The 21,748-nt window shown below is 49.6% G+C and overlaps 1 protein-coding gene across 2 annotated transcripts in view; it reads left to right on the plus strand.

Moving 5' to 3' along the window:
• DPYD (dihydropyrimidine dehydrogenase) overlaps positions 1 to 21,748 on the plus strand; it is a 660,046-nt gene that overhangs the window by 299,570 nt on the left and 338,728 nt on the right. For both annotated transcript variants that reach the window (XM_066246448.1, XM_066246450.1), the window contains exon 12: positions 3,941 to 4,125. In XM_066246448.1, the coding sequence (XP_066102545.1) occupies positions 3,941 to 4,125 (185 nt within the window). The remainder of the gene's footprint in view (positions 1 to 3,940; positions 4,126 to 21,748) is intronic.

Raw genomic sequence — 21,748 nt, forward strand, 5'->3', positions numbered from 1 at the left:
TGAATAGAATAATAGCACTTCGAATTCACCGGCAAATGCCCCTGAGGTGGCTTATGGAGCCGGAGCTGAATATTGTAAGAAATGCAACAGTTACTTTTCAAACTTACCATGAGGTCTCCTGGCTACTAACTGAGCCCCTGATGAAGCTCTAATGTGTGCAAGTGAATCAAACTATGTATCTTTTTCCGGCATAAGAAATGATAAAGCCCACCCCTCAGGAATGTCAGTTTCATTCTGCACCTTCTGTGAATAATGCCCGGTCTCTTCAAGCTTTGTTGAGACCTGAAGCGTAGAGGCAGGGAGGGGAAAAAAATAGGTCGACAGTTGTGCATAGCCAAACCCAGAACGTATTCTTGTGTTATTATTTGTTAATGACTGTATTATTTTCCATACGAACAACTGTCGACCTCCTTTCGCCCCGCCCTGTAATTTGAGGACTTCTCCGTAAAGAAGGACATTGACATGTTGAAATATAGGCACTGGGCCCTGGCCGGTTGGCTCAGCGGTAGAGCATTGGCCTGGCGTGCGGGGGATCCAGTTTGATTCCCGGCCAGGGCACACAGGAGAAGCGCCCATTTGCTTCTCCACCCCCCCCTTCCTTCCTCTCTGTCTCTCTCTTCCCTTCCCGCAGCCAAGGCTCCATTGGAGCAAAGATGGCCCGGGCGCTGGGGATGGCTCCTTGGCCTCTGCCCCAGGTGCTAGAGTGGCTCTGGTCGCGGCAGAGCGTCGCCCCCTGGTGGGCGTGCCGGGTGGATCCCGGTCGGGCGCATGCGGGAGTCTGTCTGACTGTCTCTCCCCGTTTCCAGCTTCAGGGAAAAAAAAAAAAGAAATATAGGCACTGGGACCCTCCAGGAGGCCCCTGCAAGCCAGGGCCCCTGGAGCTCCAGCGTCACTGACCTCACAGAAGGGACGTCTTGGACCTGGTCCGCTGCTGAGGGTTATGGGGAATAACTGAGACCTCATCCCTGCCTCTCTCAAGGTCCTGGTGAAGGCTGTGCTGACCAGCGAAGATATTCTTGCAAAAAACAAACAAACAAACAAAAAAACCTAGAAGCAAAAAATGACACGAGAGGGCATTGATTCCCTCACGAAGTAACTTTGAATTCCTTCTCATTTAAAAATCACCTGTAGGTCAGGCCACCCTCTAGGACAAGATTGCAGCCACATCTTGCACAAATCAGGCCGTTCCTTATACCGGAGAATTGCTTTTTACAGTATAGATCTCCCCCACTCCCTGAGCCGTCCCCTGTGGCCGTGGGTTACAGATCCCGTTATCGTAATGGGGTGAACGGAGGTGCCGCGCTCACTATTGACTTTCCTGCAGCTCAAGTAACTGTCAGCAGAAGGTGGTGATGATCGGTTATGCAACGGGGAACGAATGATAAAAGTCTCTTGTCATGTGACCTTTAAAAACATTAGAAGCCTCTCCTCGAAATGCCATTCTGCATTGGAAATAAATAATTACATGAATATTTAACTTTCCTCTCCATGAAAGGTGAAATCACATCGGAGACACAAACAGGAGCAGATTTTTAACTAAAAACTCCGAGCACAAGAGCATGGGCCCATCTCCTGACTTGTCCTTTCCTGGACTTGAGGGTCCCTTAACCTGCAGGAGCGTCCTGGGCTGTGTGGCTCAGCACTGAGTGGCGTGGCCACGTGCCTGTTCTCTGAGAACCTATAGTCTTATGGGGAGAACACGATTAGAAATGGCTCCTCAGTATGTTCCTAAAATTCTAGCGTTCTTTAAGTACAGAGTTACAAATGTATGTGCCAGATCTTGTTTTTATTTCTGCTATAGCTCAGAAGGTGTTTGTTTGGTTTTGTTTTGTTTACTTTGGTGGTTTTGTACAGTGTGTCCATAAAGTCATGGTGCACTTTTGACCGGTCACAGGAAAGCAACAAAGGACGATAGAAATGTGAAATCTGCACCAAATAAAAGGAAAACTCTCCCAGTTTCATACCTATTCAGTGTAGTTCGATGTGGGCTCATGCACAGATTTTTTAGGGCTCCTTAGGTAGCTATCCCGTATAGCCTCTACAGACTCGTCACTGACTGGTGGCTTACCAGAATGGGGTTTCTCCACCAAACTGCCGGTTTCCTTCAACTGCTTATCCCACCGAGTCATGTGATTCCTATGTGGTGGCGCTTCGTTATAAATGCTCCAATATTCACGTTGCACTTTGGTCACGGATTCAAATTTAGCGAGCCACAGAACACACCAAACTTTCCTCTGGACGGTCCACATCTCGACTGGCATGGCCGTGGGCTGCTCCACTGTATACACAGTGTTACGTCATCATCTGCGCATGCGCAAATGCCGCCACATCATCCTACAGAAACTGGGAGGGTTTTCCTTTTATTTGGTGCATATTTCACATTTCTATCGTCTTTTGTTGCTTTCCTGTGACCAGTCAAAAGTGCACCATGACTTGATGGACACACTGTATTTGTGCACTGTGACTTGATGGATACACTGTATTTGTGCACCGTGACTTTACGGACACACTGTATTTGCTTCAGTCTGTTCAACAGCTGGCTTCCGGAATCTTCCCATCTTCTCTCCTTCCATGTCAGTTGTTACCTTCTCTTTTGACCGGAGTGAAGAAAATCTCTGTCCATCCGTCCTGAGAGACGGCGCTTCACGGATGTTCATGACACGGACACCTGGAGAGACCATTTTACCCTAAACCCTGGCTCCGTCTGCGCCTCCTGGGCGGTGCTCTCTGCCTTTTTACACGTTCTCGGTCAGCTTTCTCTCTTCCACGCGCCAGGACCGTGTGTCCCATCCACGTTTCCTTGGAACCATTTCTCTTCAAGGAGCCTCACCTCCTCCTTGTTCTGCAACCCATTTCGATACGTTGGAACACAGAGTATGTTAGCAGTTCTTTCAAGCATTTAGCGTATCTGGAACTGTTTTAAGGGAGTGATGGTAATGTCGACATTTGTTGATGTTTACAAAATAAACAAAGCAGAATTTGATAGCTAAAGGTAACTCTCTTCCTGAGTCCATTAAATTGCTTAACATTGAGTGCCAAGTGATTTTATGAAAATGAGGAAGACTTTGTGTTGTTTGGTTTATGAAACTTCTTTTTCTTTTCTTTTCTTTTTTTTTTTTTACAGGGACAGGGACAGAAAGAGTCAGAGAGAGGGATAGACAGGGGCAGACAGACAGGAACAGAGAGAGATGAGAAGCATCAATCATCAGTTTTTTGTTGCGACACCTTAGTTGTTCATTGATTGCTCTCTCATATGTGCCTTGACCATGGGCCTTCAGCAGACCGAGTAACCCCTTGCTCGAGCCAGCGACCTTGGGTCCAAGCTGGTGAGCTTTTTGCTCAAGCCAGATGAGCCGGCACTCAAGCTAGCAACCTTGGGGTCTCGAACCTGGGTCCTCTGCATCTTAGTCCAATGCTCTATTCACTGCGCCACTGCCTGGTCAGGCGGTTTATGAAACTTCTTGTTGTGAAAGAAAGAGATGGGCCATTGACCCAGATTCACAACATAACTTATACCTGGGATGCTTGGGAACAAGTTTGGGACCAGGGTGAGTAATAGCAAATCCATGGGTATAACGGTTACGGTCACAATGAAAGGGATTGAAATGAACTTCATATGTGTTAAAATATTTAAAGGGATGTACTATTTTTCTTCCTGGATTCATACTTCTTAGACAGAAATACCAGACCTGAAACGTTGCCCGCCTCTGTGCTCTTGAATTTCTACGCGTGGGGTGTATTGAGTCAGAGAAGTCAGTACCTTTGAATGTGTTCCTAGCTCAGAGAGCTCATTATCTTTCCACTTGTATGTTTCATTAAAAAACAGTGGCTTGAATCCACCGAACAGCAATTAAAACACCATTTTTCTTCATTTTTAAACTAGTGCTACGTGACACACAGCTTAGTCACTGTCCGATCCCTTTCCCCTCTTATTTTTCAGTAAAAGAAGCCTTGAGCCCCATCACATTTAACAGGTGGGGCCTCCCAGAAGTAGATCCGGAAACCATGCAGACCAGCGAGCCGTGGGTGTTCGCCGGTGGCGACGTCGTCGGCATGGCCAACACGACCGTGGAATCGGTCAACGACGGAAAGCAAGCTTCTTGGTTCATGCACAAGTACATACAGGTAGGCACGGTCAACGGGCTCCGGTTCTTACCTTGAGATGGATAAGTGCTTTATTTTCGCAACTTGTGCACGCAGATGTTTCTAGAAGGTGTACAAACGACTTAGATAGGACATCGGTCGCATGCGAGTTTCCTTGGAGAACATTTGCTTATTTTTTGTGCGTGGAGTACAATGTTCGGTTGACCCGCCATTGCCCTGAGCAGCGTGTTGTCTCGTTGGAGAAACGGAGGCGGGATCCGGAGAGAAGAGAAAGGCTCCCAAGCGAAGCCAAGTGAAACCCGGGGAACCTGTGAGCTCACTTTGCAGGAGTGAACGTGGTCGGAAGGCAGAGGAGCGGCAGAGGTTTGAAAGGGCAGAGCTAGAGAGTGGGAGGGGTTCCTTTTCTCCCTAAATAGTTAAATCCATGGATAGCTTTAAAATAAAACGCCTAGGGCAGAGGTCCCCAAACTACGGCCTGCGGGCCGCATGTGGCCCCCTGAGGCCATTTATCCGGCCCCTGCCACACTTCTGGAAGGGGCACCTCTTTCATTGGTGGTCAGTGAGAGGAGCACATTGACCATCTCATTAGCCAAAAGGAGGCCCATAGTTCCCATTGAAATACTGGTCAGTTTGTTGATTTAAATTTACTTGTTCTTTATTTTAAATATTGTATTTGTTCCCGTTTTTTTGTTTGTTTGTTTGTTTTGTTTGTTTTTTTTTTACTTTAAAATAAGATATATGCAGTGTGCATAGGGATTTGTTCATAGTTTTTTTTTATAGTCCGACCCTCCAACGGTCTGAGGGACAGTAAACTGGTCCCCTGTGTAAAAAGTTTGGGGACCCCTGGCCTAGGGGATATTCCCTCTGTTTTAGGAGGAGCGTGGTTTCGTAGTGTTCTCAAGTTGTCATTTGAAAGGATTCTTAACAGTTTTCTTTTCTTTCTTCTTCACTGTTTTCTTTTTATTTCCCTGAATCTGATAAAAGCGTACTGAAAAAAAAAAAAAAAAAAAAGAGCAGTTATTTTACTTAGCTTCTACTTACTCATTAAAGGAAAGAAACAGGCTTTCAGGGATGAAGGGAGGAAAGAGGTATACATATTTTAAAAATAAGTATTGGTAGGAATAATAGTGTTTGGAATATAAAATTAAAAATTGGTGGCCAGGGATAGTTTTCGGTTTGGCTGAAAGATTCAGACGTGCCACACAAGGTGTTCCATTGCCTTTTAAAACTGGAATAGAACCTGACCAGGCGGTGGCGCAGTGGATAGAGTGTCAGACTGGGACACAGAGGACCCTGGTTCGAGGCCCCGGGGTCTCCAGCTTGAGTGTGGGCTCATCTGCTTTGAGCAAAGCTCGCCATCTTGAGCTTTTGCCCAAGGTCGCTGGCTTGAGCAAGAGGTCACTTGCTCTGCTGTAGCCCTCCGGTCAAGGCACGTATGAGAAAGCAATCAATGAACAGCTAAGGAGCTGCAACCAAGAACTGATGCTTCTCATCTCTCTCCTTTCCTGTCTGTCTGTCCCTATCTGTCCCTCTCTCTGCCTCTCTCTCTGTCAATCAATCAATGAATAAATAACAAAAAGAAAACTAGAATAGAAGCAGGAGGTGGGTAGGTCATAGGCTTTGTCAGGTGAAATGTACACTTGCACGCACCTTCCAGGGCGTTGGACGCAAGGTGCTGAGCGGAGGTCAGACTACAGAGGACCAGGCAGACACAGTGAGGAGTCCCCCTCTGCACGCTGTCGTTAACTTAGTTCTGGCCTCTGTCGCTGCTAACCATTGCTTCCTCCTCCCCTCCCCCAAATCCAGTGCCCTGCACCTCAGCCAGGGTCACCTTGCTCAGACGCAGTTTGGTCCTGGTGTCCTCATCGAAAACCCCTGAAAGGCTCCCCTTTGCACTCGGTAGTGCCCGCCCCTTGGCCTGTGATGCCCATGTGCCTTCCCAGGTTTAGCACGGCTTCTCTGGAATCGGGCCTGGCCCCCACCCCGACCCCGGGTCCTGCTGGTCCTCCAGGCTTTACCTCCCCCTCCGCTTCCTCCCTGCGTCCCGCAGGGCCCTCGGTGTGTCCCCGCGAGAAGGGCCCTCAGTGTGTCCCCGCAGGGCCCTCGGTGTGTCCCTGGGAGAAGAATCCGCATAAGACAAGCCAGTGACCACACCTGTTGATTGTTAACCCTTCTGCATAAACAGTGTCCTCATCCACAAAGTGGAAAAATGCACACAGTGAGATCATTCATTTTAAATGAATTTAAGCCTGACCAGGCGGTGACGCAGTGGGTAGAGCCTCGGACTGGGACGCGGAGGACCCAGGTTCGAAACCCCGAGGTCGCTGGCTTGAGCGCAGGCTCATCCGGCTTGAGCACGGGATCATAGGCTTGACCCCATGGTCACTGGCTTGAGCCCAAAGGTCGCAGGCTTGAAGCCCAAGGTCGCTGGCTTGAGCACACGGGTTCATCTGGTTTGAGCACGTCTTCAAAGGCCGGCAAGAAAAGAACAAGAAAAGCTGGATTCTCCCAGGTAGAGTTCATCCCATGAACGTGAGATGATTATGAGGAACCTGCAAAGGATCAGGAAGGGGGCATTCCGACATGCAACATCAGAGAAACAGTTTTGGTTTCTATGTTTACCAGTGACTACAGGATTCATGGGATACTTAGTTACAGGATAATGGAAGTTGAGTAGTTACAGAATATACTCTGTTGGCAGCCTGCTTTGAAGGTGAACTTGCAACAAGTTAACTTTTTCAACGAGCTTGTCCATGTGCCTGTTATTCCCAATGCTACTCTTTTTTTTTCCTCCCTTTTAGCTTTATCCTCTGTTTAAAATATGTTGTATTCTTATAATAAGTATCCACATTTCAGTGCCTGGTGCTATTTTGATGATTTTATTTATGAATCTGTATGTTTCTTTCCAACTTATCAGTCGTGCCCCCCCCCCATACACACACTAATTCTCTTGGCAGAATGCAACAGATACACAAGATACACACGTAGGTGTTTGGGCATCTTCGCAGACCCCGTGTCTTCCTCAGCCCTGTCGGACCACGGGGCACACACGTCTGTTAAAGTTACAGCTTTCTGCAGTGTTTGCTTTTCAGCACCACAGCAAAGCTTATGCATTTTAGTGAGGGTTCCAGTCAGGTTCTCTAGCGAGGACCGGGATTCTGCTCAGTCATATATAGAATGTGGCTATGTTTTAAGATTCACAGGTCTCTGAAGTTCTTGAGCGCTCGCATCAGTTCCTTGCACTGATGACCTCTTGTCTCCTGCTTGAGACTTTGTGTATTTCTTTCTGATGCGACCGAGACACCAAAGAATCACTCGCCCTTGAGGGAGCCAGGTATCGCGGAGACCTGGTAATGAGATGCAGAACCCGGAACCTCCCGGTCGCTCGTTCCGATCAGCCCCAGGTCAAGAGAGGAAGAACGTCAGTACCGTCTGGACGGCAGTTCAGCCGCTGTGCACAGCGAGTTTGTGACTTCCGTATCTAGTGGCGAGAGCTTCACGCCATGGGGGACCCACCATAGTCCGTCCCATCAGCGAGGAGCGGTAGCTGTGATCTTCGGGAGACCGTGAAGGGGTTCGGTCATTACTAAATAGTTACATCTTCCCTGTGAGCTGAGCCTCCTCTTGGTGAATTTGGGGATGGACGGGCGGGACGCCTAGGCTGGCGGCTGTGTTGGTTTGTGATTTGGGCCCCTGTCCTTATCCAGAGGAATTCCTGTCTGTCGTTGGTGGTAATCGAGGAACCATTCTGCGCCACCAAATTGACTTTTAAAAAGCGATTTCAGTTCTACATGGTGATTAATTCGAGATTGAAAGTCATACCATCCTTGTCTTCTGTTTCTTCAGTGTCCTTCCGCATATACTTTTTAAATCTTTCAGTTTCCTTTTTTAATCATGCCATTTTTTTCTACATTTGGACATACGATGGAACAGTTGGGGAGGCCTATTTATGCCTGTCATTCTTTCGCTGGAGAAATACTGAGTCAACTAAGAAGAATAGGAAATTGTAAGGACACTTTGAAGATGGAGATTTGGAAACTGAGCTCGGTGCTAAAGGATCACTTGCTATAGAGTTAATTAAATTACGTGTGTTCATATCAATAAATGAAATCTCTCGCCTTCTGCCATTTTTAAGGTTTGGGATTATGTGAGGCATTTTGCTTTTCTGAGATCTTTAGGGACCAGTCAGTCACCTTATTAATGACTCTCTGATTTGGAGTCCTTTTCAAAAAAAAAGGAATCACCTCTCTAAAGAGGGAAAAGGCAAATGTTTATACCAGAAAGGTGTATAAAATTACAGCCTTTTTCTTACCGCTGGACTAACTACAATTTTATTTTATATCGGGCTGAGTGATTTTCAAAGGGAGCCCATTTTGTTGGTTTTAAGAACTTGAAAGCCGTCTCTACTAATTTTTATGATGTGAAAATAAAACCTTAAAGGAAGATCAGAAACACTGCGGGTCATGTTAAAGATTTCTGCCCTGGACCAAGGTGGGGGCGGGGGGGGGCATTGCTGAAAACAGGTCAGACGAGGGACACCTGGGAAAACCAACCCAGAAGACCTTCTCTGCGTCCGAGTCTCCGTGGCCTTACGACCTCCGGGGCCGATGGAAACGGAAGACGCTTGCTCTCATTATCCTCGCTGAGCCTGCACCCCTTTCCTGCCTGCTCCTCCAAGGCCATCGGGGCCCTGACATGTAAACCAGCGGTTCTCGCAGGATCCGAAGGAGGACTGGAGGGAATTAGAAATTTAAATGGCGCCGGCCTCCCCGTCAGTCAGCCTGTTTCCCTTACCCTTTGCTGGGTTTCCAGGCGGCTTATCCGACCTTCCCGTCTCCCCGGGAAGCTAATGGGAAAGCCTCCCAGCCATCCGCACAGGAAAGTCTCCAAATGTCAAGTGTCATCTCTCCAGCTGTTAGATGAATGGGTAGCCAAGAGGCGTTTCTCTGGGTGTGCAGCCCCTGTGAAATCAGGGCGAGGAGGGAGAAAAGGCTGTAATTTGGTGGTTAGTTTACCAGCCTCGGTCCGGTTGCAGACCTCCTCGCCCGGGCGGAGGACTTCATTTTGCGGTGTGATGATTGACAGCCCACCGCGGTGTTCTTGCACTTAGAGAACAAAAGTGCCTTCAGAGGGGAGCTGGGAGGGTGGGGGAGAGTGTCATGTCATATTAATTTTCGAATCCTTTGCTTCAGATAAAAACAGTCCTTACCCACAGAGCCGGCTTCCACTCCGGTCCAACCCCCCTCTCTTCCACAGAGAAGAGGTGAAGTCCTTTCAGATGAAAACCGCCCTGGCATCATGAGACTGCCTGAAAAACAAAAACAAAAACCACAAAAAAAGCCTCCCCCGGTTTAACCTGTGTGGCGAATGCTTTTTAATCCCTGCGTTAAAAGAAGGTGGATGAGGCCCTGGCCAGTTGGCTCAGTGGTAGAGCGTCGGCCTGGCATGCGGGGGACCCAGGTTCGATTCCCGGCCAGGGCACACAGGAGAAGCACCCATTTGCTTCTCCACCCCTCCGCCGTGCTTTCCTCTCTGTCTCTCTCTTCCCCTCCCGCAGCCAAGGCTCCATTGGAGCAAAGATGGCCCGGGCACTGGGGATGGCTCCTTGGCCTCTGCCCCAGGCGCTAGAGTGGCTCTGGTCCCGGCAGAGTGACGCCCTGGAGGGGCAGAGCATTGCCCCCTGGTGGGCAGAGCATCGCCCCCTGGTGGGCGTGCCTGGTGGATCCCGGTCGGGCGCGTGCGGGAGTCTGTCTGACTGTCTCTCCCCATTTCCAGCTTCAGAAAAATACAAAAAAAAAAAAAAAAAAAAAGAAGGTGGATGAATACCTACGTCACCGGCCACAGTCAGGTTGGAAACAGTGGCTCTCAATGAAAACGCAGTTCGAAACCATAATGGATTCCGCTGGAAATAGCGGTCGCCTCCAAAAAAATAACATCGAGTTTGTCCGGGCTAAATGCTGCCTCCCTGCTGGGCTTCTCCCCTCGGCCCGGGGGTCACTGACCCGAGGTGGCCTCTGTCCCGTTTCGCACCTGGTCCCAGGGGCCCTGAGTCCGACCTGAAGTCAGACGGGCCCGTGACCTCACTTTGACCCCTCTCGGGGGGAAGGGGTGACGTGAAATTTTGCTTATAGTCACTGGAAAGTGAAGCCTGAAAACTTCAAGAGCTTGTAAGCCAGCGTGCAGCGAACCTGGTCGTGCCGTCGGCAGACTCGGCCTCTTTGGCGGAACAATTCCGGTTTAATTTTTTGGCGCACTCCCTAAATAATATTTTTAAATAATTATTAAGGATCAGAGACGTGACACTTTTTTTTTAATTATTATTAAAAAATTCTATCAGTGATAATGTCTAGCTTCTTGGGTATGAAGGGGGATTTTTTTTTTATATATATAACATTTATATGTTATAAAAGGACATCAAGAAAGAAGAAGAAGAAGAATCGGCCTGTATCGGATGGAGCTATCAAACAGAACTACCGTCTTGGTGGAAGGAGAATACTATGACTAATAAGTAATTTTAATGCCTTTTATTGGCGTTGTATAGGGTCCCAACCCTTTATTAAATGACAGTGTTTGGCCTGAAAAGTAATTTAAAATGAAATTGTCTCCACAAAGGCAGAATGCTTCCTGACCACTGTCGCAGTGGATTGCTATTTCAGGCCGGTAACTCAAGGTCAGAGTGGGTAGAAAAATATGTCTCTGAAAAATCGGATCCGTGCCACACGGAACCTGACCTTGTGTTGTAGCTGGAATTAGCTGCAAACAGAGGGTAATAAAGGCCCAGACAACGTGATGGGCGAAGAGGGTTTATTGCGAGCTGGCAGAGCACCTGGGGTGAGTAGCACCAAAACATGAGCTCCCCAAAGTTAGATTTCTTTTTCTCGTGTGACAGAGACAGAGGGACAGATAGGGACAGACAGGCAGACGGGAACAGAGAGAGATGAGAAGCATCAATCATTAGTTTTTTTGTTGCAGCTCCTTAGTTGTTCATTGATTGCTTTCTCATATGTGCCTTGATCGTGGGCCTTCAGCAGACTGAGTGACCCCTTGCTCGAGCCAGCGACCTTGGGTCCAAGCTGGTGAGCTTTTGCTCAAACCAGATGAGCCCGCACTCAAGCTGGTGACCTCAGGGTTTTGAACCTGGGTCCTCTGCATCCCAGTCCGATGCTCTATCCACTGCGCCAACAACTGGTCAGGCAGATTTCTTACATCTTATAAACCTTCACAGCTTTAGCTTTTGCATGACAAGTGCCTGATTTCTTTGACTGCTTTGTCTGCAGACCCACCTGCCTTTTGTGACTCCGGGAGGGGAGGGGGCATGAGAGGAGGTTCGAACCGTTTGTCCTCGACTCTTCACGGGTCCCGTTGTTCCTGCCTGTGTTGCAAGTTATTTCAGGGAACTGATAAGGGCTTCACAGCTGGGGTTTGTTACTTTTTCAAACTTTCTCAGTCAGCCCTTCCTCCCCTCAGTTCCTATCACTGAGGTCACCGGCTTGAGCGTAAGATCGCAGACATTGCAGGCCCCCCCACTCCTGTATTCTTGTTTTCTCCCCTCTCAGTGTGTGCTGATGGAGAAGAGGAGAAAACAGCCCCTTCAGAGTCCCCGGACCCACATGGGCTCTGGGCGAGAAGAGTTCCGTGTCGACTCTCCAACACCTCGGTGTCCGGGGCTGGAGGGCGCCCGGGACAGGTCACAGAGAACGCAGCGCCGAAAACCTTCGGTTTGCTGGGCTAGGTTCAGGTGCAGAATGATGCCGGTGGAAATTTCAACCAGAGTGTCTTCCTCTTCTGTCGGTGATTTGGTGAAGTTGAGCCTTACACGAGTTGTAAAGGATCCGATTGAAAAAAAAAACAAAAAAAAAAGAACCAAAAAACTCTAGATACAAGAAGTGTATTAGAAGCCTAAAACCTAGTTTTTACTTAATTCTGCCTCAATTCTGCTTTCGGACCTTTGGGAACAAGATGTGTTGCCTTTGGCATCTCACTTAACAGCTCTGAGACAGCACAGAAGTGAGACCGAAAAGTATACAAAATCCCAGATACCTTATCTTAAGGCTCATTCTCTTTACCCATAAAAGGGATAAAATGATCATTTTTGATGGTCTGAAACCCAAGTGATATGTGTTAAAAATAAGTAATCAAACTTATTAAACACCCATTATATGTTGATTATCTTTTTAAGGTTTTAACATTCAAAATGAACTCTGGAGGAATCTTCTCTCCCTCCCTCCCTCCCTCCCTCCCTCCCCACTTTACAAATTAATTAATCTAGGCTGAAGTTGGTTGAGCTGGGTATGGCCCTGGAGCTATTTGGTTCAACCACCGAAGATGTTGCTCAAAAGCCTAGAAACAGACTTCAAAAGAGTAAATTCAAGTAAGAGGAGAGAATTCATCCAGGAGTCTAGAACCATGTGAAGGCGCCTTAAAATACATACGTGGAAGGTCTCCCAAAGAGGCAAAGACAGTAGTCACACCTGTGAAGAAGAACAGGAGGAGTGTGAGACCTTGCTGAAGGTGCGCGGCGTCGGTGACGGCCCCGCTGGGGCTTGAACCAGGTCTGTCCGTCCTCCCCCTTGGGTGGTCTTCGGTCATGCCCCCCCCTCACCCCCTCCTCCTGGTTCTCTTTGGTTGAGCTTGCACTGGGCACGTGGAAGGCAGGACACACCGGTGAGTCCCCGCCCGGCGTCAGAGAACTCTGTCCCGCCGTGCCTATGGGAACAGCCGGCCTGGGGTTTTGTATTCCACGCTGCTGGTCCTCAGTCTCATCTGAGTGTGTTCTGAGGCCCCGCCTCATGGATTGTGTGGTTACTGAGTGCCGGACAACCTCCCGCAGGAATGTAGCCTTTGAATGGATGTAGGATCGGTCTTTTTCTCTGTGGCACCCTGGGCGGCTAGAACAAAAGCCTCCCTCGTAGTAAGTGGTTGGTCCATAAAATGCCTGCTTGGTTTATACGATTGAAGAATTGGTGATGAAGCACATGAGGTGAAGGGAGCAGATGTCACCCGTCTGCTTGGCTCATTGGCGATCAAAGCTCCATTACCTGGCTGAGTCAGGTGCTGGGGACCAGTGGGATGGAGACAGTGAGGTGGAGATGAGCCAGCCCATCCTCTGTAACTTTCCTGTTTTCATCCTCACAGCCATCCTTCGTGTTGTGTTGTGTTAGGTGTTGTAAAGATGAGACACAGCGCTGGCCGGTTTGCTCAGTGGTAGAGCATCGGCCTGGCATGTGGAAGTCCTGGGTTTGATTCCAAGCCAGGGCACCCCTCCCCCTCTCCTTTCTCTCTGTCTCTCTCTTCCCCTCTTGCAGCCAAGGCTCCATTGGAGCAAAGTTGGCCCGGGCGCTGAGGATGGCTCCATGGCCTCTGCCTCAGGCGCTAGAGTGGCTCTGGTTGCAACAGAGCAACGCCCCAGATGGGCAGTGCATCGCCCCCTGGTGGGCATGCCGGGTGGATCCCGGTCAGGCGCATGTAGGAGTCTCTCTGCCTCCCTGCTTTTCATTTCAGAAAAATACAAAAACAAACAAACAAACAAAAAGAATCCCAGAAACAGGTGAGGGTCACACTGTGACCCACGAGCAACTGTGATCTTCTTCCTGTGTCCTCTCCCCGCCTTAGCCTGTTTCAAAGACTCCTCCCAGAAGTGCAAGGGCAGCAGGTCAGCACCAACGCAGGTGCTTGCCGGGTAGGTTGCTGACGTACAGTTCTGAGCGTTTTATTCCAAGTCTTCATAGTTAACGTGTGGCCGCTGTCCCCTTTCTTAAATGTCAAGCCTCTCTGAGTCGCCGTCACCCCCTCCCCTGGGTCCCCTCCCCCTTGCTGCTCCGGGACGTGCTGTTGGCACCCCCTGTGCCGGTCACCAAGCTTCCCCCCTCCAGTCCTGGGCATCTCGTCACCCCCTCTGCCCCCGGGTCTGCGAATGCCGTCATTATTACCTTCGTGATTGGCACGTCAGAAAATCTGTCGACGTGTCATTTCTTTATTCTTTTGGGGGATCCTTGCTAACTTAGAAGGCATTGCTTCACGTCAGAGCACTGTGGTGTCCTTCCCCCCCCACCCCCACAGGGTCGTGTGGAACTGGGGCTCTGGGCAGGAGGCTGTCCTGTGCTCCCCCCGGCTGGCACGGAGGTTAGGAGGCGATCAAGCCACCCAGTGTCACTGCCAGAACTCAGCTGAGGAGTTGGGCTGTCTGTTTCAACGTTACAAAGACAGAATACTCCATCAGTGCATGGATGACTGGGCACCTGCTTCTGCGACCTGCTCAGGTGTCAGTTTGTTTAAAAAGCCACCATGTATACCCAGTGGACACCTGCCCCAGACCCAGTCACACCCCTCCCAGACCCAAGCTACTCTGCCTCTGTGTCTGAGCAGAAGCTGCTTACAGACATACTCTTTTCGATCCCTGCATCCAATTCCAATGTGTGTGCATGTGTGTGTGCGTGTGCATGTACGTGTGCGTGCATGTGCGCGCACGTGTGTGTGTGTGTGTGTGTGTGTGTGTGTGTGTGTGTCTAGGGGCAGGTTACTCACCCCGCCGAGCCACGCTCTGGGCATTGGGCGTCCTGCCATTTAACTAAGTTCTGACAGCACCCACCCGGAGACGGTGTCAGGTCCCCTACATGAGGCGTCAGCCCAACAAGGCTGCCCCTACCTGAGATGCGCCTCGCACTCCCGGATTCTTGCCTGTGCCTCTGCGCAATGGGCTGTGGACTGCAGGTTCCAGCGGCTCCCTCCGGCTCAGAATGCCAGTCCCAAGTCCGGGAGGTTATCTGCCCACCTGGCGGACCGACTGGCTGTAGATCAGAGGTTCCGGCCACCCACTCCTTGGGGTCAGTTAATGTGCGAGAGCAGCTCACAGAACTCAGCGTAAGTTAGTAAATTCTGAGCACGTTAGAAGCAATGTTTCTGTTACACATCACAATATCTGATGCATACACACACATACACACACGTGCACACACACATGCACACATACACACATACACACACATACACGCACACATACACACATGCACACATACACACACATACACACATGCACACATACACACATACACACATACACACATGCACACACATACACACGTACACACGCATACACACACACACATACACACATACACACATATACATACACACATACGCACATACACACATACACACACGTGCACACACATGCACACTCATACATGCACACACATACACATGCACACACATGCACACACATACACACATGCACACATACACACATACACACATGCACACACATACACACACGTACACATGCATACACATACACACATACACACATATACATACACACATACACACACATACACACATATACATACACACATACGCACATACACACATACACACACGTGCACACACATGCACACTCATACATGCACACACATACACATGCACACACATGCACACATACACACACACACACACAAACATCATGTTTTTTGTTGGTCTCCTTCCTTCCCCCACATTCACACTTTAACCCAAGACCCAGGAACCTAGAAGATGTCCGTGGTCCCCTGCTCTGTTCCTGGCCCCGGGTCCCCGTGCCTGGTATACAGAAGGCCCTTCATAACCAGTGTTGAGTTCAGTTCAGTGAGAGGAGGAGTCATTGCAGGTCACGAGACTCAGGAGCGGTAGGAAGCACACTTTACATGCTCACTTGACTCATGGGCGACTCGGACCTCAAGGTGCTGTCTCAGTCGGCTCGAGCTGCTGTAACAAAATAACCACACCTGGGTGCGTAGAGGCCAGAGATGTGGTGTTTCCCAGTTCTGAGGGCTGGAAGTCTGAGGTCAGGGTGGCAGCTTGGCTGGATTCTGACGAGGACCCTCTTCTGGGCGTGCAGACGGTGCCCTCTTGCTGGGTCCTCCCACGGCAGGGGAGGGGCGAGAAGGGGAGGGGAACTTTCTGGTCTCTCTTTGTTTAAGGGCCCTAATCCCATCCTGAGGGCCTTACCTCCATGACTTCGTCTAAACCCAAGTGGCTTCCAAAGGCCCAGTCTCCCAATATCGCCACGATGGGAGGCAGAACTTCAGCATGTGAGTTTGGGGGGGCATGCCACCAGTCCACCACAGCTGCTGAGAGAGCTGGTCCTTGGCAGGGGGTGAAGTTGACATGGAAACAAGAACACAGAGGAGCATCTCAAGTGGAACGTCACCGGTGCAGGTACCTGGGGAAAGTCACCTGGGACCGACCAGTGCGTCTGGGTTGAATGCACCGTTAGCAAGTCTGGAGAGGGGGGACAGGACCGGGGTGGGAAGGATTCTACAGACCAGGGGTCGGGAACCTTTTCGGCTGAGAGAGCCATGAACGCCACACATTTTAAAATGTAATTCCGTGAGAGCCATACAACAACCCGTGTACGTTACGCACTATCCAATAAAAATGTGGTGTTGTCCCGGAGGACAGCTGTGATTGGCTCCAGCCACCTGTAACCATGAACATGAGCAGTAGGAAATGAATGGATTGTAAATCCATGAGAATGTTTTATATTTTTAACATTATTATTATTATTATTATTTTCATTTTTCCGAAGCTGGAAACGGGGAGGCAGTCAGACAGACTCCTGCATGTGCCCGACTGGGATCCACCTGGCATGCCCATCAGGGGGCGATGCTTTGCCCCTCTGGGGTGTCGCTCTGTTGCGTCCAGAGCCATTCTAGCACCTGAGGCAGATGCTACAGAACCATCCAATGGAGCCTCAGCTGTGGGAGGGGAAGAGAGAGACAGAGAGGAAGGAGAGGGGGAAGGGTGGGTGCCTCTCCTGTGTGCCCTGGCCGAGAATCGAACCCGGGACTCCTGCACACCAGGCCGATGCTCGACCGCGGAGCCAACCGGCCAGGGCCGTTGTTATTTTTTTTATTAAAGATTTGCCTGCGAGCCAGATGCAGCCATCAAAAGAGCCGCATCTGGCTCGTGAGCCATAGGTTCCCAACCCCTGATCTTACAGACTTTCCACAGAGAGCCTGCTTAGGAGTAAAATGCAATGAGAAACGGATGACAGGTTTTAAAGAATCAAGTCTGAGTGTCTGAGGGGCTCCTGTGTTGCACAGGGAAGAGGGGATTCCAGTGGAAATCCGGGAAGAAAAGTGGAGGAACCAGGAGGACGGAGTCCCGGGGACCCGTGAGAGTGGATGTCGGGGTGCAGACTCCTGGATCCTGCAGAGGGAGTCCTTAGGAAGGAAGTGGGGGAGGAGGGAGAAGAGATGTCAAGAATGGCACCCCGAGGCGTGTCATACATTAAATCAACAGGGGAACGTGGAGGAGGGGTGTACGGCGCTCCCCAAAGTGGCATCAGAGCTGATAGTTGCCGTGGAGGGAGGGTGTCGCTGGAGAGAAGACCCCCCGCGATTTTGAGTGAATATCATTTAATTTGCTATCCTTATTCAATGCTCAGGTTACACATTTGTGTAAGAGCAAAGGGAAGATGAATACATCCTTTAAGAAATGAGTAAAATGGGATCTTCTCATTTTTAAAAAATTTTTTTAAGAAACATTTCTGTAGCCTCATGTCCTTTCTAAAGTTTTTCATTACAAATACTAATCTCTCAAAATGGGGAAACGAAATCTGATTTTAGGTAGTAATTATAATCACTGTACCTAGGCCTTTCCACCACGGAAGCAGCTAATCCAAATTAATTTCTGCTTGGTGATTTTTTCTCTCTCTCTCTCTCTCTCTCTCTCTCAATAGATATTTCTTCAAAGGGCAAAGTAACTGAGCTGGAGTTAATTAATGCATTAATCCAGCCTGTGAATTAATCTAGCCGTAAAGTCGCTGCACAATGCTGTTTATTCTTTGCCGTAGAACGGACTTAGAATGGATGTGACTAGAGCAGCTGTACCCCAAGATAGGGGCCATTGTGGCTCCGTCACAATGAAATACAAATAAAATGAGTAAGTGAACGCTGTTTGATGGTTTAAAATTGGATGGAACATAGTGGTGATTTTCTCCTTTTCAATCAAATATAACGCTACCGATGGTCTTGCTTTAAAAAAAAAAATTATTCTGGTAAAGCAAATTAGGGGAAAATGCGATTGGAATGCATAATTATGATGTGATTTGCTTTTCCCCAACAAGGGAACCCTTATACATGCAAATTTCTCTGTCTACAGTTGCAGGACCCAGCCAGGTAGAATAGAGAAAGAAGTAAGTGTCCGGGATAAAGAGTAACAATGCGATAATATAATAATAGGTCATTGCAGAGTAAGGTTTTATTTGTTTTTATTTCCATTCTCAAATGAAAGAAAATAGGATTGATTTTTAATTAATATCTGAATAGCATATATTTTTTTCATTTTTGATAATAGATTTATTTTTTAATGTTGTCTGCACTTGTGGGCTGTGTGAGTGTATGTGTGTGTGTGTTTTCCACCGAACCATCATGACTGATTTTCTGGTCAGTTTCCATTTCGAAGCCATGGATACTTTTTCTGTGTGTGTGTGCCAGGGACAGAGAGAGACAGAGAGAGGGACAGATAGGGACAGGCAGGAAGGGAGAGAGACGAGAAGCATCAATTCTTCGTTGTGGCACCTTAGTTGTTCATTGATTGCTTTCTCGTATATTCCTTGACCAGGGGGCTACAGCAGACTGAGTGACCCCTTGCTCAAGCCAGTGACCTTAGGCTTCAAGCCAGCGACCTTGGGCTTCAGCGACCAGGTCTATGATCCCACCCTCAAGCCGGCAACCTCAGGGTTTCGAACCTGGGTCTTCCGCATCCCAGTCCAATGCTCTATCTACTGCACCACTGCCTGGTCAGGCGAGGCCATTGATACTTTAGAACAATCATGTTTCTGTAAATAGGGACCTTGTGACATCATGCAGTGAGGGTCAGCTTTAGCGTCGGGTCTCGTCTGTCACTCACTGGCTGTGTTATCTTTGGATGGGTTGTGTTCCTTCTTTGAGCCTCACGGCTTCGACTTCAGTATGGAACAGTGCTTAATCCGGAGAGCCGTGATCGGAAAGCTAGCATATGTCCAAAGCGCTTACCCCCTGGAACTGGCATTAGTATGCAAGTAGGCAAGTATGTTGTTGATTCTGAGACTAATGTGAGGGTGCTGTTTTTACCGGAGTCCTTGGCGTTTGGACAATATATTGATGGTAATCAGAATTAATACCTTTAAAGCAGATCCAGGTCCCCAGAGGAGCGCTTTATAGAGTATCTGTCCAATTTACAGTAACACTGTGTTGTTGTTTTAATTTTTCCATTGATTTGACAAAAAGAGAGAGAGAGAGAGAAGCATCACCTCATTGTTTCTCTCTGTTTTTTCATTTAGTCGTGCTCTCACTGATCGCCTCTCCTACGTGCCTGTCCGGGCCGAACCCACCACCTCTGGTGCACCAGGTGTACGTTCGATCCATTGAGCCACCCAGCCGGGGCTAATACTTTATTCTTAAAGAACCCTGCCCTCTCCTTAGCCATTCATTTGTGTCAGGTGAACCTCAGAATGTCTCAGTTGAGAACTGGGAATTAAGACGAGCATTCACACACCAAAGCAGTGATTCTCAGCTGGGAACACATAGTGTGATCCCGTGGGTGAGATTAAAACAAACAAACAAAAAAATCAGTAATGCTTGAGCCCAACTCGGAGCGATTCTGATGGAATTAGTATGGGATCTCTCCGGCCAGGACGTTAAGAATGTCTCCATTCTTCGAATGTTTTTAATATGTATGTGGAAAACGACTGGGCTAGCTAGCTAACCCTACACAATAGCAGCCGTTCCGGGTGAAGGAGCCGTGGAAGCCCATTGGCAGAGACAAGAGGACCAACGAGGTGTCCGTAGAGAGGAGAGAGGGAGACACAGACCACCCGGCGTATCCTGGGGCTCCCGACCATTCCTGGAGGCCCCACGGGGGTCCTGCTGGATTTCCACAAGATACCTCTGTGGCCTCACCATAACTGTCAGAGCCTCACGGCTGCCTTGGGCTCAAAGCTGGCGAGCCTTGCTTAAACCAGATGAGCCCAAGCTCAAGCCAGTGACCTCGGGGTCTCGAACCTGGGTCCTCCACGTGCCGGTCCGATGCTCTATCCACTGCAACCAAAGGAGTCCATTCTCAGCTGGAAGTTAAAAATTGCGGAGGGTAGAAAATTGCTTTATGTGAAGCTAGATCTGGTGCAGTTGTGAGGCCTGTGCATTTTTATGTCTCTTTAATTTTTTTTTTTGTACTTTTCCGAAGCTGGAAATGGGGAGAGACAGTCAGACAGACTCCCGCATGCGCCCGACCGGGATCCACCCGGCACGCCCACCAGGGGGCGACGCTCTGCCCACCAGGGGGCGTCGCTCTGTTGTGCCCAGAGCCACTCCAGCACCTGGGACAGAGGCCGAGGAGCCATCCCCAGTGCCCGGGCCATCCTTGCTCCATTGGAGCCTCGCTGCGGGAGGGGAAGAGAGAGACAGAGAGGAAGGAGAGGGGGAGGGGTGGAGAAGCAGATGGGCGCTTCTCCTGTGTGCCCTGGCCGAGAATAGAACCTGGGACCCCTTGCACTGGGGTGGCCGACACTCTACCACTGAGCCAACCGACGAGGGCTATATGTCTCTTTATATGAGCGACTTCGTGCATGGAAGTATTTGCATAGGGCAGTTCCCCTGGAAGTTATTTACGATCGCCACTAGAGGGCTCTTTCCAGAGCCTTTGATGAACTCAACATCTCCTAGAGGTGAGAGGCCAGTGGTGAGTGTTACTCCTCCTGGCGGGAACCATAGACCCCAGGGCACCTGTATGTACCTGGGACACAGCTGATGATGACTTCATCCAAACTGACCATCATCGTCTCCTAGGAACGGATGTGAAAAAGCAGCTAAGCACCCAAGGTCACTAGTCCAATGCGGTCAACCCACGGTGGGAGCATCTCCCCCGCCAGGTGTTCCGCTAGCCGGGTGCCGGGAGCCCACCAGGTGGCAGGCACGTGCGCCGTGAGCGGACGAGCGCAGGCTGGCGAGGGAGCCGCTTTGCTGGTGGACGACCAGGAGGCGTCCTCGTGGAGATGCCCACAGCACAGACTGTGGAGGAGGCGGCGGGGATGTTCAGAGCAGGAAAGCCAGGCAGGGAAGAAGGTTGCAGCGGGAGAAAGAGCCGGGATGCAGAGACGCAGGGATGCTGTCGTTTTGTCTGAGGAGTCGGAGGCAGTGTCAGAGGCTGACGTCAGATGTTGTGGCGTGGTCGGAGAAGAGGCTGGAAGGTGTGGACGGGCAGGAGCCCGGGTCACTCCTGGGATTATATAAACTAGGGAGTTCACGTGGGTGGGAGGGAGGGGAGAGATCGGGAAGACAGACACAGAGACACCCGACAGACAGACAGCCCCACGAGATCATTACCAATCTCCCCACAGTCAGAGAGATCACGTTCGGCAAGCTCCTGCGATGCCCCACGGCACTATGCGTTTTGCATAAGCGTTTCCGTTTTATCTTCCCCATCACGCACAGTATGTTAGTAGTATAAGGTTCCTTCAACAAGGGTAACTTGAGCCTGATCAGGCGGTGGTGCAGTGGATAGAGCATTGGACTGGGATGTGGAGGACCCAGGTTCAAGACCCCGAGGTCACTGGCTTAAGCTTGGGCTCATCTGGTTTAAGCAAGGCTCACCAGCTTGAGCCCAAGGTCACTGGCTTGAGCGAAGGGTC

This window comes from Saccopteryx bilineata, chromosome 11 (assembly GCF_036850765.1).
Source record: "Saccopteryx bilineata isolate mSacBil1 chromosome 11, mSacBil1_pri_phased_curated, whole genome shotgun sequence".
Taxonomy (NCBI): domain Eukaryota; kingdom Metazoa; phylum Chordata; class Mammalia; order Chiroptera; family Emballonuridae; genus Saccopteryx; species Saccopteryx bilineata.